General features: G+C 42.2%; 1 protein-coding gene across 1 annotated transcript in view; it reads right to left on the minus strand.

Annotated features, from left to right (window-relative positions):
- AFF3 (AF4/FMR2 family member 3) overlaps window positions 1–16,680 on the minus strand; it is a 162,117-nt gene that overhangs the window by 51,979 nt on the left and 93,458 nt on the right. The window contains exons 5-6 of the mRNA XM_044286032.1: window positions 7,529–7,682; window positions 3,970–4,986 (exon numbers count right to left, since the gene is read on the minus strand). Coding sequence (XP_044141967.1) covers window positions 3,970–4,986; window positions 7,529–7,682 — 1,171 coding nt within the window. The remainder of the gene's footprint in view (window positions 1–3,969; window positions 4,987–7,528; window positions 7,683–16,680) is intronic.

The raw sequence follows: 16,680 nt of genomic DNA on the forward strand, positions 1-16,680 counted from the left end.
TAGAGGGTGAAATCGGCCGTAAATTTACACTATGACTCCTGCAACAAAATCTGCACCATTTGTTGCAGATTTGGCTGCTGTGGGATTCCAGCAGATATGCTGCAGATTTTTTCAACAGATACCGATGCCACAAACGTATCTTACTAGAAATATAACCTTACGTCAGGACAAGGATGATTTTATTGCAGAAAAAAAAGAGAGAGCCCCTAGATATCACAGATGACATTAGATATCATCACTGCCTGCTGACAATTACACATTATAGTATAATTTAGCAATCAAACTAATACAATATCTCATGTTGTGTTAGCACAGGAAGGACATTTGTGCTGTTGTTGTTTTTAGTTTACCTTGGATACAATTGTAGCAAATTCTCAACTGTGATTAGTATTAGGCTTTCTGCCACCTTAGGCCTCATGCACATGACTGCAAAAAATATGGCTCGGATACAGACTTCAATGGGGCCGTAGAAGATGCGGACAGCACTCTGTGTGCTGTCTGCATCTCCGTTCCACAGCCTCGCAAAAATAATAGAACATGTCCTATTCTTGTCCGTATCATGGACAAGGATAGGACTGCTCTATTGAGGGTCGGAGGTTCCGTTCCACAAAATGAGGAACACACAGCCGCCATCCGTGTTTTGCGGATCTGCAATTTGCGGACCACAAAATAGACATGGTCGTGTGCATGAGGCCTTATACTGTTTAAATTAGAAGGTCTTAACATGGTGAGGAATAGGAATATAACGAGCCACATTTATGAAAATAAATGCAGACAATAAAGTGTCAGTGTGAAATCAGTGCTTTCATTTTCATAGCGGCAATGGGAAAATTAAAGTTGTAGTCTGACTGGTTGTCATAGGTATCACCTACAGTTTTTGTCTACACTAGTTTTCATAGGTTCAGAGTATATTACACAGTATATACCTTTTCACAATACAGTGATCAAGGGTGTGATACCACGAAAATGATTTATCACCTATTCACAGGATAGGTGATATACAGTGTATCAGATCACAGGGGGTAGGTCCACTGCTCCATTCACGTCTATGGAGCTGGCAGAGAGCTGGATACATTGTCTCATGAATGAAGCAGTAGACCAATATGTGCACTACCACTCCAAGGACTCGGGCACCCCTTGAATGACTCGGACACCCCATGTTCTTGAGATTGCAGGGTCTCCCTATTTTTGAATCCCCTGAAGATCTGGTCACTGGTCAGCTATGCGATTACTTCTCAATTAACAATGAACAGATGATATTTAATAGAATGGCAGTGTTTTTAGATCAGGCTCTGAAACCTAAAGGCTATGTACACCTTTGCATTTTACTCATTTTGAGCTAAAATCTTTTTTTCAATTGGTCTTAAAAATTGTGAGCCCCTTTCTCTGTACAGCCTTGAGATTCTAGTAGCAGAATCTGTATTTTTACTGAGTTCCATCAAGCAGCTCTGATCTCGGACCTTATAAACACTCATTATAGTCCAATTCGTATCTTACTGATTAATGTGGCTTAAATAAGTGTTTATGACCTTTTAGTAATTCAGAGATGAGGTTTATTAGATGACCGGCACAAAATGAAAGTATGATTCACACAGCTAGACAAACAGTTAACCCTTTGTGACAGCGGCTGAATATTTTTAATAAAGACCAATTAAAAAGTTATTTTTAGCTCAAAATGAGTAAAATGCAGTAATACAAAATTGCCACCAAAAGTCTACCTAACCTTAAGGGTGGCTGTTTTGCATATTATAGCTTGATGTTTTTGCACACAATGATATGAATCAGTTCATTGATTGCAACTACTCCTAACATGAATAAGGTTTCCTGAGGTTTTTTTTTATAGGCACAGAGCAGGAGGCAGTATACAATTGACAAAAAAACTAAAAAGTTATGGACACCCATGAGGGCATTAAAGGGGTTGTCTCATGCCAGACAATAGGGGCATATCGCTAGGACCTGCTGGGACCCGCACTTATATCGATAACGGAGCCCTGAAAGAGAAGGAGGGCGCACTGCGCATGCGCAGCCACCCTCCACTTGTTTTCTATGGGTCCGGCGAAAATAGAAGTAAATGGGAGTGGTGGCCGATCGTCTTGCAGTGTAAAACTACCGCCAAGTGCCCGATGAACGAGCACATGCCGGAAAACCACTAGACAGCATGGGGACGAGCAATGCCATAACGATTGCTCCTCCTCATGCTGTGCAGGAGATTGCTGCATGTAATAGCAGCGATCTTTTCCGCTAGCTAGCAAGCGATTGCTGGGAGGGATTGCTTCCCTCCCGACAATCGCTTGCTCAATTGGCCTGTGTAATACAGGCTTAAGAGTTTTTGAGCTATTAGTAATTTAGACATAAGGGTTATTACATAGCAGGCACAAAGTGAAAGTGAAAGCACAATTCCTACAGCTAGGCAGAAGTCAATCCTTTAAGACAAAGCTGCTGAATATTTTAAATAAATATCAATTACAAAAATTATTTTATGCTTAAAATCAGTAAAATGCAATCATAAAAAAATGCCCTCAAAGGTGTACGTAGCCTTTAAATGTGCGACTGATCCAGTAATCACTGGCCTCGGCAGTTACGCACGCATGAACAGCACATGAGCTCTGAAACCAGTGATGTGCAGCAGCAGTCACATAAACGATAGACATGCTATAATCAATGCAGACTCCTAGTGAACTAGAGAGGAAGTACATTTAAAAGGTGAATACGTTTTTTTCCCCTCCTATCTCCAGTAAGGAGGTCCGCCAATACAGGCTGCTGCATCCAGGTGGGAAATGAGTTATGACAACAGCATAGCCAATGGATTAACCCTTTACCAACGTTTTTGTGTTAAAGGCATTAATCTAATTCATCCTAGCTGCCATATACGCTGACTCTTCTATTTTGGCCCTGGAACAGTAGCGCTGGATCTGCTAGTTGAGTACAGTTGTATTTTTTAAGGGGGGCATTTTCTGGCATTGTTCAGTTTGCTGCTAAAACTGAACAACTCCTTAACATCTACACCTGTCTTTGGCCTTTGCCAATTACTGTTCTAAAGTTAGACAGCATAAATCTGGACTAGACTGGCAGGATCTGCGCCAAGTTTATCACTGTAGTGTGGGATATATAAAAAATTTGACGTGTCTTTCTACATGTTAGACACTGTTCCCTTTGTTGTGCTACCTCTTGGTTGGCTTATTTTCCACTGGTAATTTTCAAACAAAATAATGGCGCACACCATTAATAGATCTACCCCGTTTTATGACTCCACATAGCCACACCCACTTTAAAAATAAAAAAAAGGTCTGGTGAGGTGTAAAATAATTCTAAATATTGGTGCACGGCATGTTCATTAAATTTGGGTACAATTTAACCCAGAATTCTTTTTATCAGTAAATCTCCCCCATTGTCTGAAAAGCAAATAAGTATCATGGGCTAATATTTTAGGCTTAATTATGTAGCATCTGCGTACCATCTAGGTGTAAAGGCCCCCATACACTTTAGTGCATTAGCTGAATGTTTAATGTGTATGGGGCGCTCATGGCACTTGTGGCTCTCTCACGACAGATGATGTTGGTGGACAGAAGGATTGGGCAAACTGAATGTATTTACCAGATCCTTTTGTTCTCCCACAAGATAAGCTGCCATGAGAGGTGCCTTCCTCCTCAATCCCCACTGACAACACATATACTCTTGGCCACACTGAACATGTGTGTGTGTAGGAGGAGATTGTAGGGTGATATAGCCGTCAGCTACTGAATTTGAATGGCCAGCTTAAAAGGGTTTTCCAGGACTTTTTTTATTGATGACCTATCCTTGACCTAGGAAAAGTGGAGAGAAGGCCACTGCTTTCTCAAACAAATGATCAGCGGGATCAGATACTGATAAGTCATCAGCCTGAAGTCATCAGTCAACTGAAAATCGCAGAAAACAGGGTGTCATTTACTTGACACATTTATACAGTAAGTGGAACAACACTGAACATACCTTACGTTTCCGTCGCATTTTCAATAAAGGGTTCTCTCTCACTTGGAGTAAACATTTACTTTGTGATGAAGTTGGTATCTTCTCTGAGCTGTTATTCATATTGAGGTTCACCTGAGGAACACAGTGTGGAATTCTTGACAAAAGCATTAAATCAATCTGAACCCATAATGACTTGATATCATTGTGGTCCTTTGTTGAGCATTCATTTCTCCCAAAAGGAACTAGAGTATAAAAGTGCTCTTCCAGCTCAGGGGCAACGTCAATTGTAGTCCTCCTACTAATAAAATGTTGTGTGCTATAAGGACTACCTTGGTTTATATTAGTACGTCCACACTCATTATTCCTGTGATTTCCTTCTGATGTAAAAGCAGAGTTATTTTTACAAAAAGGAGGTATGTCTGGTTCTGTTTCTGTGCTGTGTTCAGAAAGTTGCAATGAGAGGCCAATATCCCTTTTGAATTTAGGAACAGATCTAGTAATTTGAGTTCGCCTACTTTTGTGATCAAGCAGAGTTGCTCTAGATTCCTTTCTATGCAATTCTCTGCTATAACAAGTCAACTTCGTTTGTTCAGATATTTCACTCCCAAGAATTCCTTGGCTGAGAGTATGATCATCTAGCTTGTGGCAGTTCAGATTATCACCACTAGATGTCCTCTCTATCCTCCTTGTAAGCTTTCTGCACACTGCTGGTGTCCTTCCAGATGTGTTTTCAGTGGGAACGGCAACCACAACTGTAGCAGCACGTGCAACAGGTGGCGGTGGTCGAAGCTTCACACCTCTGTTTCCTATAACAGTGCGCGGTGCTTTAACACTCCGGTCTTCTCTGACTGGGCTCCTGTCATCTCTGTGACTTGGACATGTCTGATCAGCCTGAGATACCTTCTTACAGCCCTGTTCACCTTGATTTACTCCTCCATGATTTAGGTTTGATGACTGATTGAGAATGGTATTCTTGTTTGGATTGACCTTGTTCAACCACTTATCCAGCTGCCATTTGTTTGCAGTTGTGTGCTGAGTCTGTAAGAAAAATGTTTAAAGTCAAGTGATGGCAATGACGAGCCTAATAATCTACCTATAACTATTCATATCCACAGAGATAATCTGAACCTCTCTAAACATTCATCATAATGGAAAAAGCAGCTCTAAGCTCACAAAACCTTTGTTAAAAAATGTAAACACTTTATTTAAAACCATGTTGTATGGTATTGGGAAGTATAGCACGTGAAAACATTATTTCCCTGTGTCAAATATTCATAGATTAAAGCATTATATAAATGGTAATTGTAACCAATCTCACAATGATTTCTGGAATGAAGGTAAAGAAAAATATATAGAGTTACAAATGGCTGCATTTTGAATCAGATTTTTTTTTTATAAATATATATTTATCTGGAAAATATCTTAAAATATATAGACTATGGTTCCCACCTTTTTATATGAGTTATTTCACATTGTGATTTATCCTGCTGTGCTCAAAATCACATGGAATGAAACTAATAACTAAGAAAATGAAAGGACATACAGTACTTGTAGATTGTAAAGTATACACAGAATAAAAAAGTAGCAGTCTTTGTTTTAAAAAAAGTAGCAGTCTTTGTTAGGCTACTTTCACATTAGCGTTTTCAATTCCGCTATTGAGATTAGTCGTAGGATCTCAATAGCGGATGAAAACCCTTTTGTTTTGTCCCCATTGATTGTCAATGGGGACAAAACTGAACTGAACAAAACGGAATGCACCGAAATGCATTCCGTTCCATTTGGTTGCGCTCCCATCGCAGACAGAATAATGCTGCAAGCAGCGTTTTTCTGTCCACAATGTGGTGCGGAGCAAAACGGATCCGTCCTGACACATAGTGTAAGTCAATGGGGACCACAATAGAAAACGGCTCCATCCTCTATTGACTTTCAATGGTGTTTATATTGGGCAGACTAGATGGGCCAAATGGTTCTTATTTGCCGACACATTCTATGTTTCTATGACGTATCTGTCTTGGCTATAGAAGACATAATACAACCGGATCTGTTCATGACGGATGCATGCGGTTGTTTTATTGTAACTGAAGCGGTTTTGCAGATCCATGACGGATCTGCAAACAAACGCTAGTGTGAAAGAAGCCTTAAAAATATGTCTCATCTCAGGGGCCGCTGATGAGGATTGTTTATAGAAAGCTGTCATGCAGGCTACTCTACTGCTGGAACGTATCCATGTTCTGCTCGCATCCTGTCCGTAGTCCCGTCTGTATGAACAAACATGCATAAACATCCAATCCCAGCCCCCACTCTGCAGCAGGACTCTCCAGATCAGAATTTAAAGGGAACCTGCCACATTGAACATGATGTCTGAGCTGCAGGCGATATGGCATAGAGCAGGAGGAGCTGAGTAGACTGATATACAGTTTAATGGAAAAAGATTCAATCAAGCCTGTAATTTACTCATTTATATCTGTGCTCATTCTGGGCTTTGAAGTCCAGGAGGCGGTCCTATCAGTGATTGACAGCTGTCTCTGTATACATAGTCATATAGGGAAGGCTGTCAGTCACTGATAGGACCGCCTCCTGGACTTCACAGCCCAGAATGAGCACAGGTATATATAAGTAAATTACAAGTTTTACTGAATCTTCTATAAAACTCTATATCGATCTGCTCAGCTCCTCCTGCTCTGTCACATGCTGCCTGTAAATGACTTTGAATTTTCATGGTGAAAGGTTACCTTTAAGGGACGATTTTTAAAATGTTACCTCATCACATGTTGTTGGTTATCCAGTTTTGATTATTGTAACTTCTGCAATCCTTTTTAGTCAGTAGTAAGTGTATTGCAAGAATACATGAGAATATCACAGGAAGGTTTCCGTTAACACTCTGATAATAATGATTAAATAGACATAATAATCTCATATTTAATACAGATAGGAATATCAGCAATGTAGATCATACAACTAACATGTTGTAGATTTCCCATCTACCAGCTGCTACCTATGTTACAAACAAGTTATTAACCGAATCGTCTAAGGGTACTTTCACACTAGCGTTTTTCTTTTCCGGTGTTGAGTTCCACTGACCAGTTGTAGCCTAATGCATTCTGAGTGGAGAGCAATCCGTTCAGGATGCATCGGTTCAGTCCCTCTTACGTTTTTTGGCCAGAGAAAATACCGCAGCATGCTGCAGTTTTCTCTCCGGCCAAAAATCCTGAACACTTGCCGGAATGCCAGATCCGTCATTAATTTCCATGGAAGGACTTCAGTATCTGTAATAAATATTCAAATCATACATTTTATTGTACTACTAAATCAGTGTTGGGTATTATTTCTACTTCTACTACTTTTGTGTATTCTTTTATCTTATTGATACGATCTATTCCTCTCCAGCTAAAGTGATCTGTTATGTGAGACTGCAGCTCTAAACCTCATCGCCACCAAACTTCAGGAACAGGATCCTCACGCTTGCAGGACACCAGCTATCAGTATGTAAACTAACAGGCTACATTGCACTTGGGGGTTGAAGCATTCTCAGTGAAAGGCTGTGCAAAGACTACTCACATGTTTGTGAAAAATGACTTACCTCAGGGCTGGTACATGCAGATGGCTTGCTGCTCTCACTTTCGCTGGAACTACTCTCAGAGTCTGATTCGGAGCTGGTGTCAGTTTCACTCGAGCTGCTTGACCCTTTGATGGAGACTGCTGAGACAGTGTTACTGCATTTCTGAACGTCACCACTAATAGTGCCAAAGAGGAGAAAAAGAAAGGAAAAAAGCTGCTAGACTATAGCTTGTGATTTCAAGAATTGAAAAAAAGAAAAACTTACAAACTAAGGGTACTTTCACACTAGCGTTTATTTTTTTTCCGGCATAGAGTTCCGTCCCAGGGGCTCTATACTGGAAAAGAACTGATCAGGCATATCCCCATGCATTCTGAATGGAGATGAATCCGTTCAGGATGCATCAGGATGTCTTCATTTTGACTGATCAGGCAAAAGATAAAACCGTAGCATGCTACGGTTCTATCTCCGGCGAAAAAAAACGGAAGACTTGCCTGAATGCCGGATCTGGCATTTTTCCCCATAGGAATGTATTAGTGCCAGGATCCATCCTTCCGTTCTTGCAATGCATTTGTGAGACGGATCCGCATCCGGATGCGTCTCACAAATGCTTTCAGTCACATCCAGATCGGCAGATCCGGCAGGCAGTTCCGACGACGGAACTGCTTGCCGGATCACACTGCCGCAAGTGTGAAAGTAGCCTTAGGAACCAGATGTTTGCCAATACAATCACAACATGTTTTTTTACGCTTCAACTTCATAGAAATTTTTGGTGCATTGCTTTCTTATTGCTGTCACATGTGAAACGATGGCTACCAACCAGCCGCATAATTTTTAACAGGTGAAAAACATACTACTACAACTTGTGAAGCCAGCTTAACTGACTCCCTAGGATTTTTGGGATTGTCACTAGTATAAAATGACTCAGGTCTTAAGCATGAGGGAGAAATGCCATTCAACTGTGGTAGGGGAGGTGCAAGAAGGCTTGCAAAAAAAAAAATCCTGCCATGCCATATGTCTTATGGTATGAGTGACATGGATGACACCTCCTGCTTCATCCACAGTCTTCTCCAAATCTAGTACCTGCGCCGTACCACACTCAACTGCAGATGTGCATTGGAAACTCCGTGCTGTGGGTAGACTTAGGCCTCATGCACACAACCGTTTTTTTTTAAGGTCCGCAAAAACGGGGTCCGTAGGTCCGTGATCCGTGACCGTTTTTTCGTCCGTGGGTCTTCCTTGATTTTTGGAGGATCCACGGACATGAAGAATGAAAAAAAAATCTAAGTCAAGTTTGCCATTGAAATGATAGGACAAAACGGACACGGATCACGGACACGGATCACGGACGCGGATGACAATCTTGTGTGCATCCGTGTTTTTTCACGGACCCATTGACTTGAATGGGTCCGTGAACCGTTGGCCGTGAAAAAAATAGGACAGGTCATATTTTTTTCACGGCCAGGAAAAACGGATCACGGATGCGGCTGCCAAACGGTGCATTTTCCGATTTTTCCACGGACCCATTGAAAGTCAATGGGTCCGCAAAAAAAACGGAAAACGGCACAACGGCCACGGATGCACACAACGGTCGTGTGCATGAGGCCTTAGAGCGCTGACAGACTCAGCTTATTTTTCACTAAGTATGGACTGGAGAAAATATTTATAATTACATCTCTATAAATCAAGATCTTGCAAAAAAAAGAAAGAAAAACACCTTATATCAATAATTACGACTAGTGTTGATCGAGCACCAAAGTGCTCGGGGGCTCGAGCAGAGCACTTTGGGATGCTCGGGTGCTCTACAGAGCACCAGAGCACAATGGAAGTCAATGGGAGAACCAGAGCATTAAATCGACATGTGGATGAGCTTATCAGTTATTATGCCCCCAGCAGCACTAAATACCCGCTCTGACAAAACGCTGGCCGCAGGGCAGGCCAGCACCTCCAAGGTGTCGAGCCAGTTCGTGCGACGTGTCCAGCTTGGATACCCAATAGTTGTAAGGCACAGATGGATCACTGAGAATGCTGACACGGTCTGCTACGTACACCTTCACCATCTTCCAAAACTTTTCCCTCCTTGTGACACTAGGCCGCGCATCAGGGTGAGGGTGCTGGCGGGGTGTCATGAAACTGTCCCAGGCCTTGGAGAGTGTTGCCCTGCCTCTGTTGGAACTGCTGTGTGTTCCCCTCGTCTCCCCTCCTTGGTTATCCAAGGAACTACGGACTCTGAAGCCAGCGTTGTCAGCTGGAAATTTTTGGAGCAATTCTTCCACAAGGACCTTCTGGTATTGCACCATTTTGCTCGTCCTCTCCACCACAGGAATGAGAGATGAAAAGTTCTCTTTGTAGCGGGGGGGTCGTGAAGGGTGAACAACCAGTAATCGATGTTGCGTGTAACGCGAGGGTCAAGGCAAAGGCAGCATAGCAAAGTCAGCGATGTGTGCCAGAGTCCCAACAGAGAAGACTTCGCTGTCCTCATCAGGAGGGTGTAGCGCAGGTAATGTCGCTGTCAGCAGCGGCCAATCAATTGCGCTGAATGTCACCGATATTTAGAATGCGCAAATGCAACACAACAGATGTAGCATAGGTTGTGCCACTGTCAGCAGCGGCCAAACAATTGCATGCAATTTAGCACAGGTTCCGCTAATAATATATATTGCAGCCAGATAAAACAATAGTCCTCAAAAGGACTTTTGGGTCTCTAACACCATTCAACACTAAACCCTGCCTAAAAAAAAAAACTTTTTCTGTCCCTACACTATCTGTCCCTTCTGCTGCAGCTCGCCCTGACTAGTGTTGGACGAACATCTGCCGGGACGGTTCGCAAAAGCAAGTTCGTGACGGGTCCCATTCATTTTTATGGCAGGCGAACCTGAAAAACCTTCAGCTCATATTTGCAGCCAAGAAATAATTACTAGAAGTGCACAAATAGTCCCACAACATGGACAGTGACATACCAGATGTATTATTCAAATTTGCGATCTCCATTCATTATTTTTTTCAATGCGAAATATCGGCAATATAATTTTCGCGTACGCGCACACCAGTTATAATTATTTTTTCCAATACCGTTTGTCACTCTGTGTAGCAAAGGGAACGCAGCAAAACTGCAAACAAATGCTGCAGTACCCAAATGCACTATAAAGAAAGTATATTATTGGTATATAACACCCCGCTTCAATCAGTTTTTTTGGGGGGGCGATTTTTTGGTATATCACACCAGTTATAATTTTTTTTTTCTAATTGTGTTTGTCACTCTGTGTAGCTGCACACCTATCAATAGTACAGCTATACCCGGTCCTTAAAAGGACTTTTGTGGACCTATTTGATAGCGTTTTTGTCCCTATGGCCCCTTTCACACGGGCGAGTTTTCCGTGCGGGTGTGATCCGTGCGGCGAACGTATGGCACCCGCACTAAATCCTGACCCATTCATTTCTATGGGGCTGTGCACATGAGCGTTGTTTTTAACGCATCACTTGTGCGTTCAGTTGAAATCACAGCATGCTCTATATTGTCCGATTTCGACGTGACGCAGGCCCCATAGAAATGAATGGGGTGTGTGAAAATCGGATGGCATCCGCAAGCAAGTACGGATGCCGTGCGATTTGCACGCACGGTTGCTAGGAGACGATCGGGATGGAGACCCGATCATTATTATTTTCCCTTATAACATGGTTATAAGGGAAAATAATAGCATTCTGAATACAGAATGCATAGTACAATAGCGCTAGAGGGGTTAAAAAAAAATAAAAAAAAAATTAACTCACCTTAGTCCACTTGATCGCGAAGCCCGGCATCTCCTTGTGTCTCCTCTGCTGATGAACAGGACCTGGGGTGAGCTACTCCATTAAATATCGGTTAAGGACCTTCGATGACGTCACTCCGGTCATCACATGGTCTTTTACCATGGTGAATCACCATGGTAAAATATCATGTGACGTACCATGTGATGACCGGAGTGACGTCATCGAAGGTCCTTAACCGGTATTTAATGGAGCAGCTCACCCCAGGTCCTGTTCAGCCGCTCAGCACAGAGGAGACACAAAGAGATGCCAGCTTCGCGATCAAGTGGACTAAGGTGAGTTAAATTATTTTTTTTATTTTTTTAACCCCTCTAGCGCTGGTTTACTATGCATTCTGTATTCAGAATGCTATTATTTTCCCTTATAACCATGTTATAAGGGAAAATAATACAATCTTCAGAACATCAATCCCAAGCCCGAACTTCTATGAAGAAGTTCGGGTTTGGGTAACAAACATGCGCGATTTTTCTCACGCGAGTGCAACGCATGACAATGTTTTGCACTCGCGCGGGAAAATCGCGCATTTTCCCGCAACGCACCCGGCTCTTATCCGGGCAAAAAAACTGACGCCCGTGTGAAAGAGGCCTAACAGTCTGTCCCTGCTCCACACAGCAACCTTTCCCTACACTGACAAAAAGACTGAATGTAAAATGGCGGCCAGGTTGGGTCTATTTATAAGGTAGGGGGTATGTCCATGGGCTGAAACTTTTCATTTGGCTGTCCTGTACCACCTGATGGATGTGTCATGGGTCAAAGTTCTTCACAACGTAAAAGAATATGGCGGGCGCGAATATCGCCATATGTTTGCATGTTCGGCGAATTGCAAACGAGCAAAGTTCGCCGCGTACCGATCGCCGGGCGAACCGCAAGGCCATCACTAGCCCTGACTAAGACTGAGCCGAAGCATGTTTCATCGGGTGCTATATAGCACCCGATGCCGTGTTCCGGACAGCTAATCACTGTAATGCCAGTAACCAACATGGCTACGGCATTACAGTGAATGTCAATACTGCTCTGCACGTTTATTGGCTGCGTAGCAGCCAACAAACGTGCGGGGAGGAGACTCGGCCGAACAGTGCGATGTGCAAAGCATCTCGATGCTAGACTCAAAATGGTGTTTGGCCGAGCATGCTCGCCCAACACTAATTATCTCTATTGATCAAAATCTTGTATCAGTATTTCGGTACCGCATATCCTCACCAAATAGTCAATATATTTTGCCAATTTCTTAGAAATAGATGCTATCGCTGAGGCATGAAGGACGGTGTCTTGTTTTATCTTACAATAGCTGACTCAACTATTTGCTAGTAAGACATTGACTTTAATCAGTTTTAATGAGGATGTATCATGGGGAATTGTGTACAATGTGTAAAACTGATGTATTAAATTACCGTAAGGAGACTGCTCCTGTGATGTTGGAGGACACCGAAACAGCTTCCCCATAGTCTTTTAATTTCAATAGTTTATGGTTTCATCTATTAAACTATAAAACTTTACGACTTTGTGACTATCTGGAAAGCTTTCAAAGAGGTCTACATGGCAACAAAAGCTGGCAGGATTTATACTGCTTGTATGAATGTCACTCCAAATCATTTTAATAGACAAACCATTGATCTTAAAGAAGTTGAAATGATTTCATAATTGTTTTGACTGATAGCTGAAAAATACTAAGAATAATTGATAACTTTGGAAAATGTGACAAACTAAGGTGCCAATAGCATATTCTACCATAATGGTATATACCGTAAATACTGTATGACTAGTAATAAAAATGTTACATAAGGTAATATTTCTTCTTTGAGGAAAAATATGTAATAATATATGCAACTAGGGTTTCTACACTTTTTTCTGACTTACTTGAAAAAGGGGGTCACCAGAAAGGAGGCTGAGCTTTGAAGAAAAGGGGCACAGCCTAAGATGTGCTGTTTTGTGTCAAATTTGCACATAAACTTCTGTCTCAAAGTAAGACAACCGCTATAAAAAGAGGTCTAATGCTTCATAAAATCCATAAGCTTCATTCAAAAATCCATACAGCCCACTTGTCTATGCCTCCTTGTTCACGACAGATAGTGAGATGGAATCCCAGCAATTTAAAAGTAACCTATGATTTTCACAATAATTAGGTGAGATCAAAGACCTGGGGTGCATTTATGTACTGTACATTGAATTTGTAATAATAACTATATAAAAAAAAAACATCTATATATACAGTATATATATTGTAAGAGATCGTCTTTCTTACAGGGGATCACCGTCACAAACTTCCTTCCGGACAACGGATTTAATGTCCAAACGGTGCATTTATTTGGCAGTCTTCACAAACAAAACAATACAAAATAAACACTTGCCCGGCTTGGCACTTGCTAATACAAACACATTCCCTGACTCACCTATACAGGACTGTTCAGACACAGTGAAAAAACAGAGATCCAGCACCAGTGTAGATCTTTTCGGTCCAGTCTTTCACCAAAGTAATCCACACGTGTGTGAGTGGGAAAAGGTGCCACTGGACATGTTTATGTTACTTTGGTGAAATAAAGACCGGACCGAAAAGATCTAGACTGGTGCTGGATCTCTGTTTTTTTTATGAGCATATATAAGGACTTACTTGGGTCATTCCGTGCACCTATCACAGGACAACTACGGGTGAGCTGGATATATCTCTTTTTCTGTTCAGACACAGTATCAGGTTCGGCTTCCTCAGCCAATTGTACAACAGCCTCCAGGCTGTAGCAAGATCAGTATGTCTGGGGAACTTAGGCTTAGCAGTACTCCTGACTCTGACCTTGTGACCCTTGTCCCGCAGGCGTCACTGTGTCCCCCAAACTTCGGGCTGTCACCTAGTCTCGTGGCCCCTCAGCCTGCCTGGCTGAGACCACTCAGAGCCTCTGCAGGTCTCTGTTCCAAGATAACACTCTCCGTCCCTAAGTGACACAGTGGGAGGTGCTTTATCCCAGTCTGATTATCGCAGATCTCACCAGCGATCCTCTCTGGGCCAAGGGAACACGCGTCCTGAAAGGGTGTGGATTGTCTGATCCCACTTCCAGTCCTATCTGCCAATCCAACTAAAATCCAGCCCAGAATATACCAAAAACAACCTTGTCTCAGCAACCTACATGCTGCTGAGACTATTGCATACCAGATTTTAGCTATCCCACCCAGCTAAGGTATCTGAGTTAGATATACATACCTTCCAGCAGTGTTCACCTGCTCACAATATATCAATTTATATATATATATATATATATATATATGCACATATACATCTGTACCGTGTATTTTTTCCAAATTAATATACAATAAAAAAAAATTTTAATTTAGACCGGCTGCATATCTTGTCTGCTGATCTCCCCATTATTACGGTGGAGCTAAGGTGGTGAGCATAGTATTTTTCTCCTTAAGGCAACCAAAAGTTCATATAGAGTCATAAAAACGTGTCTATCCCTGCACCACATTTATCATCCAGCCTGATCCTCTGTGATACATCTGGTGCAGGCCTAGACAGTGGTTCTAAATTTGCGCCACCTATTGGATTTGTAAATCTGGGCCATTGTCTGTAAGGTTGAAAGGTGGTCAATTAATAACATTGGTTGAATCAATGTCGTAGAATGAATGTTATATTTGATTACTATATAAATAATTCACTTTCTGTGGTGTTTGCCTCCATCTATAGTAGAGGTTAATCTGTCTAACAAGGAATGAACATGATGTCACAGTTTCAAAGAGTAACAAGGATCCAGCGATCATGCCCATCTATATTGACTCTCTTAAACAAAGAATTGATATAGAGCCATAACTGGAACAGTATTGTGAGCATCATGTGAATTATTTGCTCTTTACAAAACTCCTATTTATTAAATAAAAAGAGAAAAATCTGATAATTTTTTAGTTCTCTGCCCCTGAATGTCTTTCAGTAAAAGTATTCTGTATCTAAATACCACTTGTGTAAAGCAGGGCCTATATAAATGCTTGGAATTCATCACAAGAACTCTAAGCAAACATTGAACACTATACATTAGAAATTGTGTGGAATTTGACAGGAAACCCATGTGTAGGATTACAGCAAAATTTAACAGGATACACTTTTAAAGTGGCAATAAACGCAAACATTCTGTATGTAATAAAATCTAGACCAAATAAATATTGAATTTTTGTAGTTATTTCTGTTAATTATACAGCACCAGCCAACATATTTGCAGCACTATACTCAGATTTTGTTGACATCCTGTCTCATACATTAAAGGGGCTGTCCAAATTGAACAAAAACTCGGCCAGCCCCTTTCAAAAGAATTGATGTGCACCATTTTCCCCTTGCTTCTTTAAAGGGGTTGTCTGGGTTCAGAGCTGAACCCGGACATACCTCCATTGTCACCCAGGCACCCCCCTGACTTGAGCATCGGAGCAGTTCACACTCCGATGCTCTCCTTCGCCCCGTGCTAAATTGCGCATGACAAAGGCATTTTCCGGAGTTCCGGTGACGTACCCTGCTCTCCATGGGGCTGCCAGGAAGCCCGGTGACATCACCAGCACTGATGGGTGGGCTTTAGTGCTGCCCTAGCATGTAAAACAGCTAGGGCAGCGCTAAAGCACGCCCATCAGAGCCAGTGACGTCACCAAACACGCTGCATGACGGAAGCTTCCGCCTGGCAGTGTATTATTGTAAACAAAAAAACCCTCGCCCTGTATGATCTAGCGCAGGGCAAGGGAGCGCATCGGAGCATGAGATGCTCCGATGCTAACATCAGGGGTGGTGCCTGGGTGAAATTATGGGCATGTCCGTGTTCAGATCTGAACCCGGACAACCCCTTTAAGGGCTGTTCCCTGCCACTGTTTGTTTTCCTGGCTGCCACAGTGACATCCCATACACACAGGTCACAGATGCAGCCAATCAGTGGCCTCAGTAGTCATATCCTATATAGTGCTGAGGCCAGTGACTGGCTGCACGGAGACCTGTGTGCATGGCACATCACTGCAGCAGCCAGGAAGATGATGTCAATGGCAGGTGAGAAAATGGCTTTGTACTCCTCGTTTTGTTATTTTAGCACATGTACAGACGATGTCAGCGGCAGGGCCCAGCACTGGAAGCAGCAAGTGAGAAAAGGAGTAAGTATGGCTTCTTTTCTTATTTTAGCAAATGTACAGAGACCTCCCCTTTTAGGCCAATTTTATGGAGGGTGGAAGAAAGCTGGAAATGCATATAAGTACAAGAAGATACAAATTCTACACAGTATATGATAAATTACTAGTCAAAACACAAAAGTGATCTCTCTGTATAACCCTGCTCAAAGTGAACATACAACATATCCCCAGAGGAATTACACCAAAAGCGCTGTCAGTGATGCTTTAGGACAGGGATGCCCAACCTGTGG

Source organism: Bufo gargarizans, chromosome 3 (assembly GCF_014858855.1).
Source record: "Bufo gargarizans isolate SCDJY-AF-19 chromosome 3, ASM1485885v1, whole genome shotgun sequence".
Classification (NCBI taxonomy): domain Eukaryota; kingdom Metazoa; phylum Chordata; class Amphibia; order Anura; family Bufonidae; genus Bufo; species Bufo gargarizans.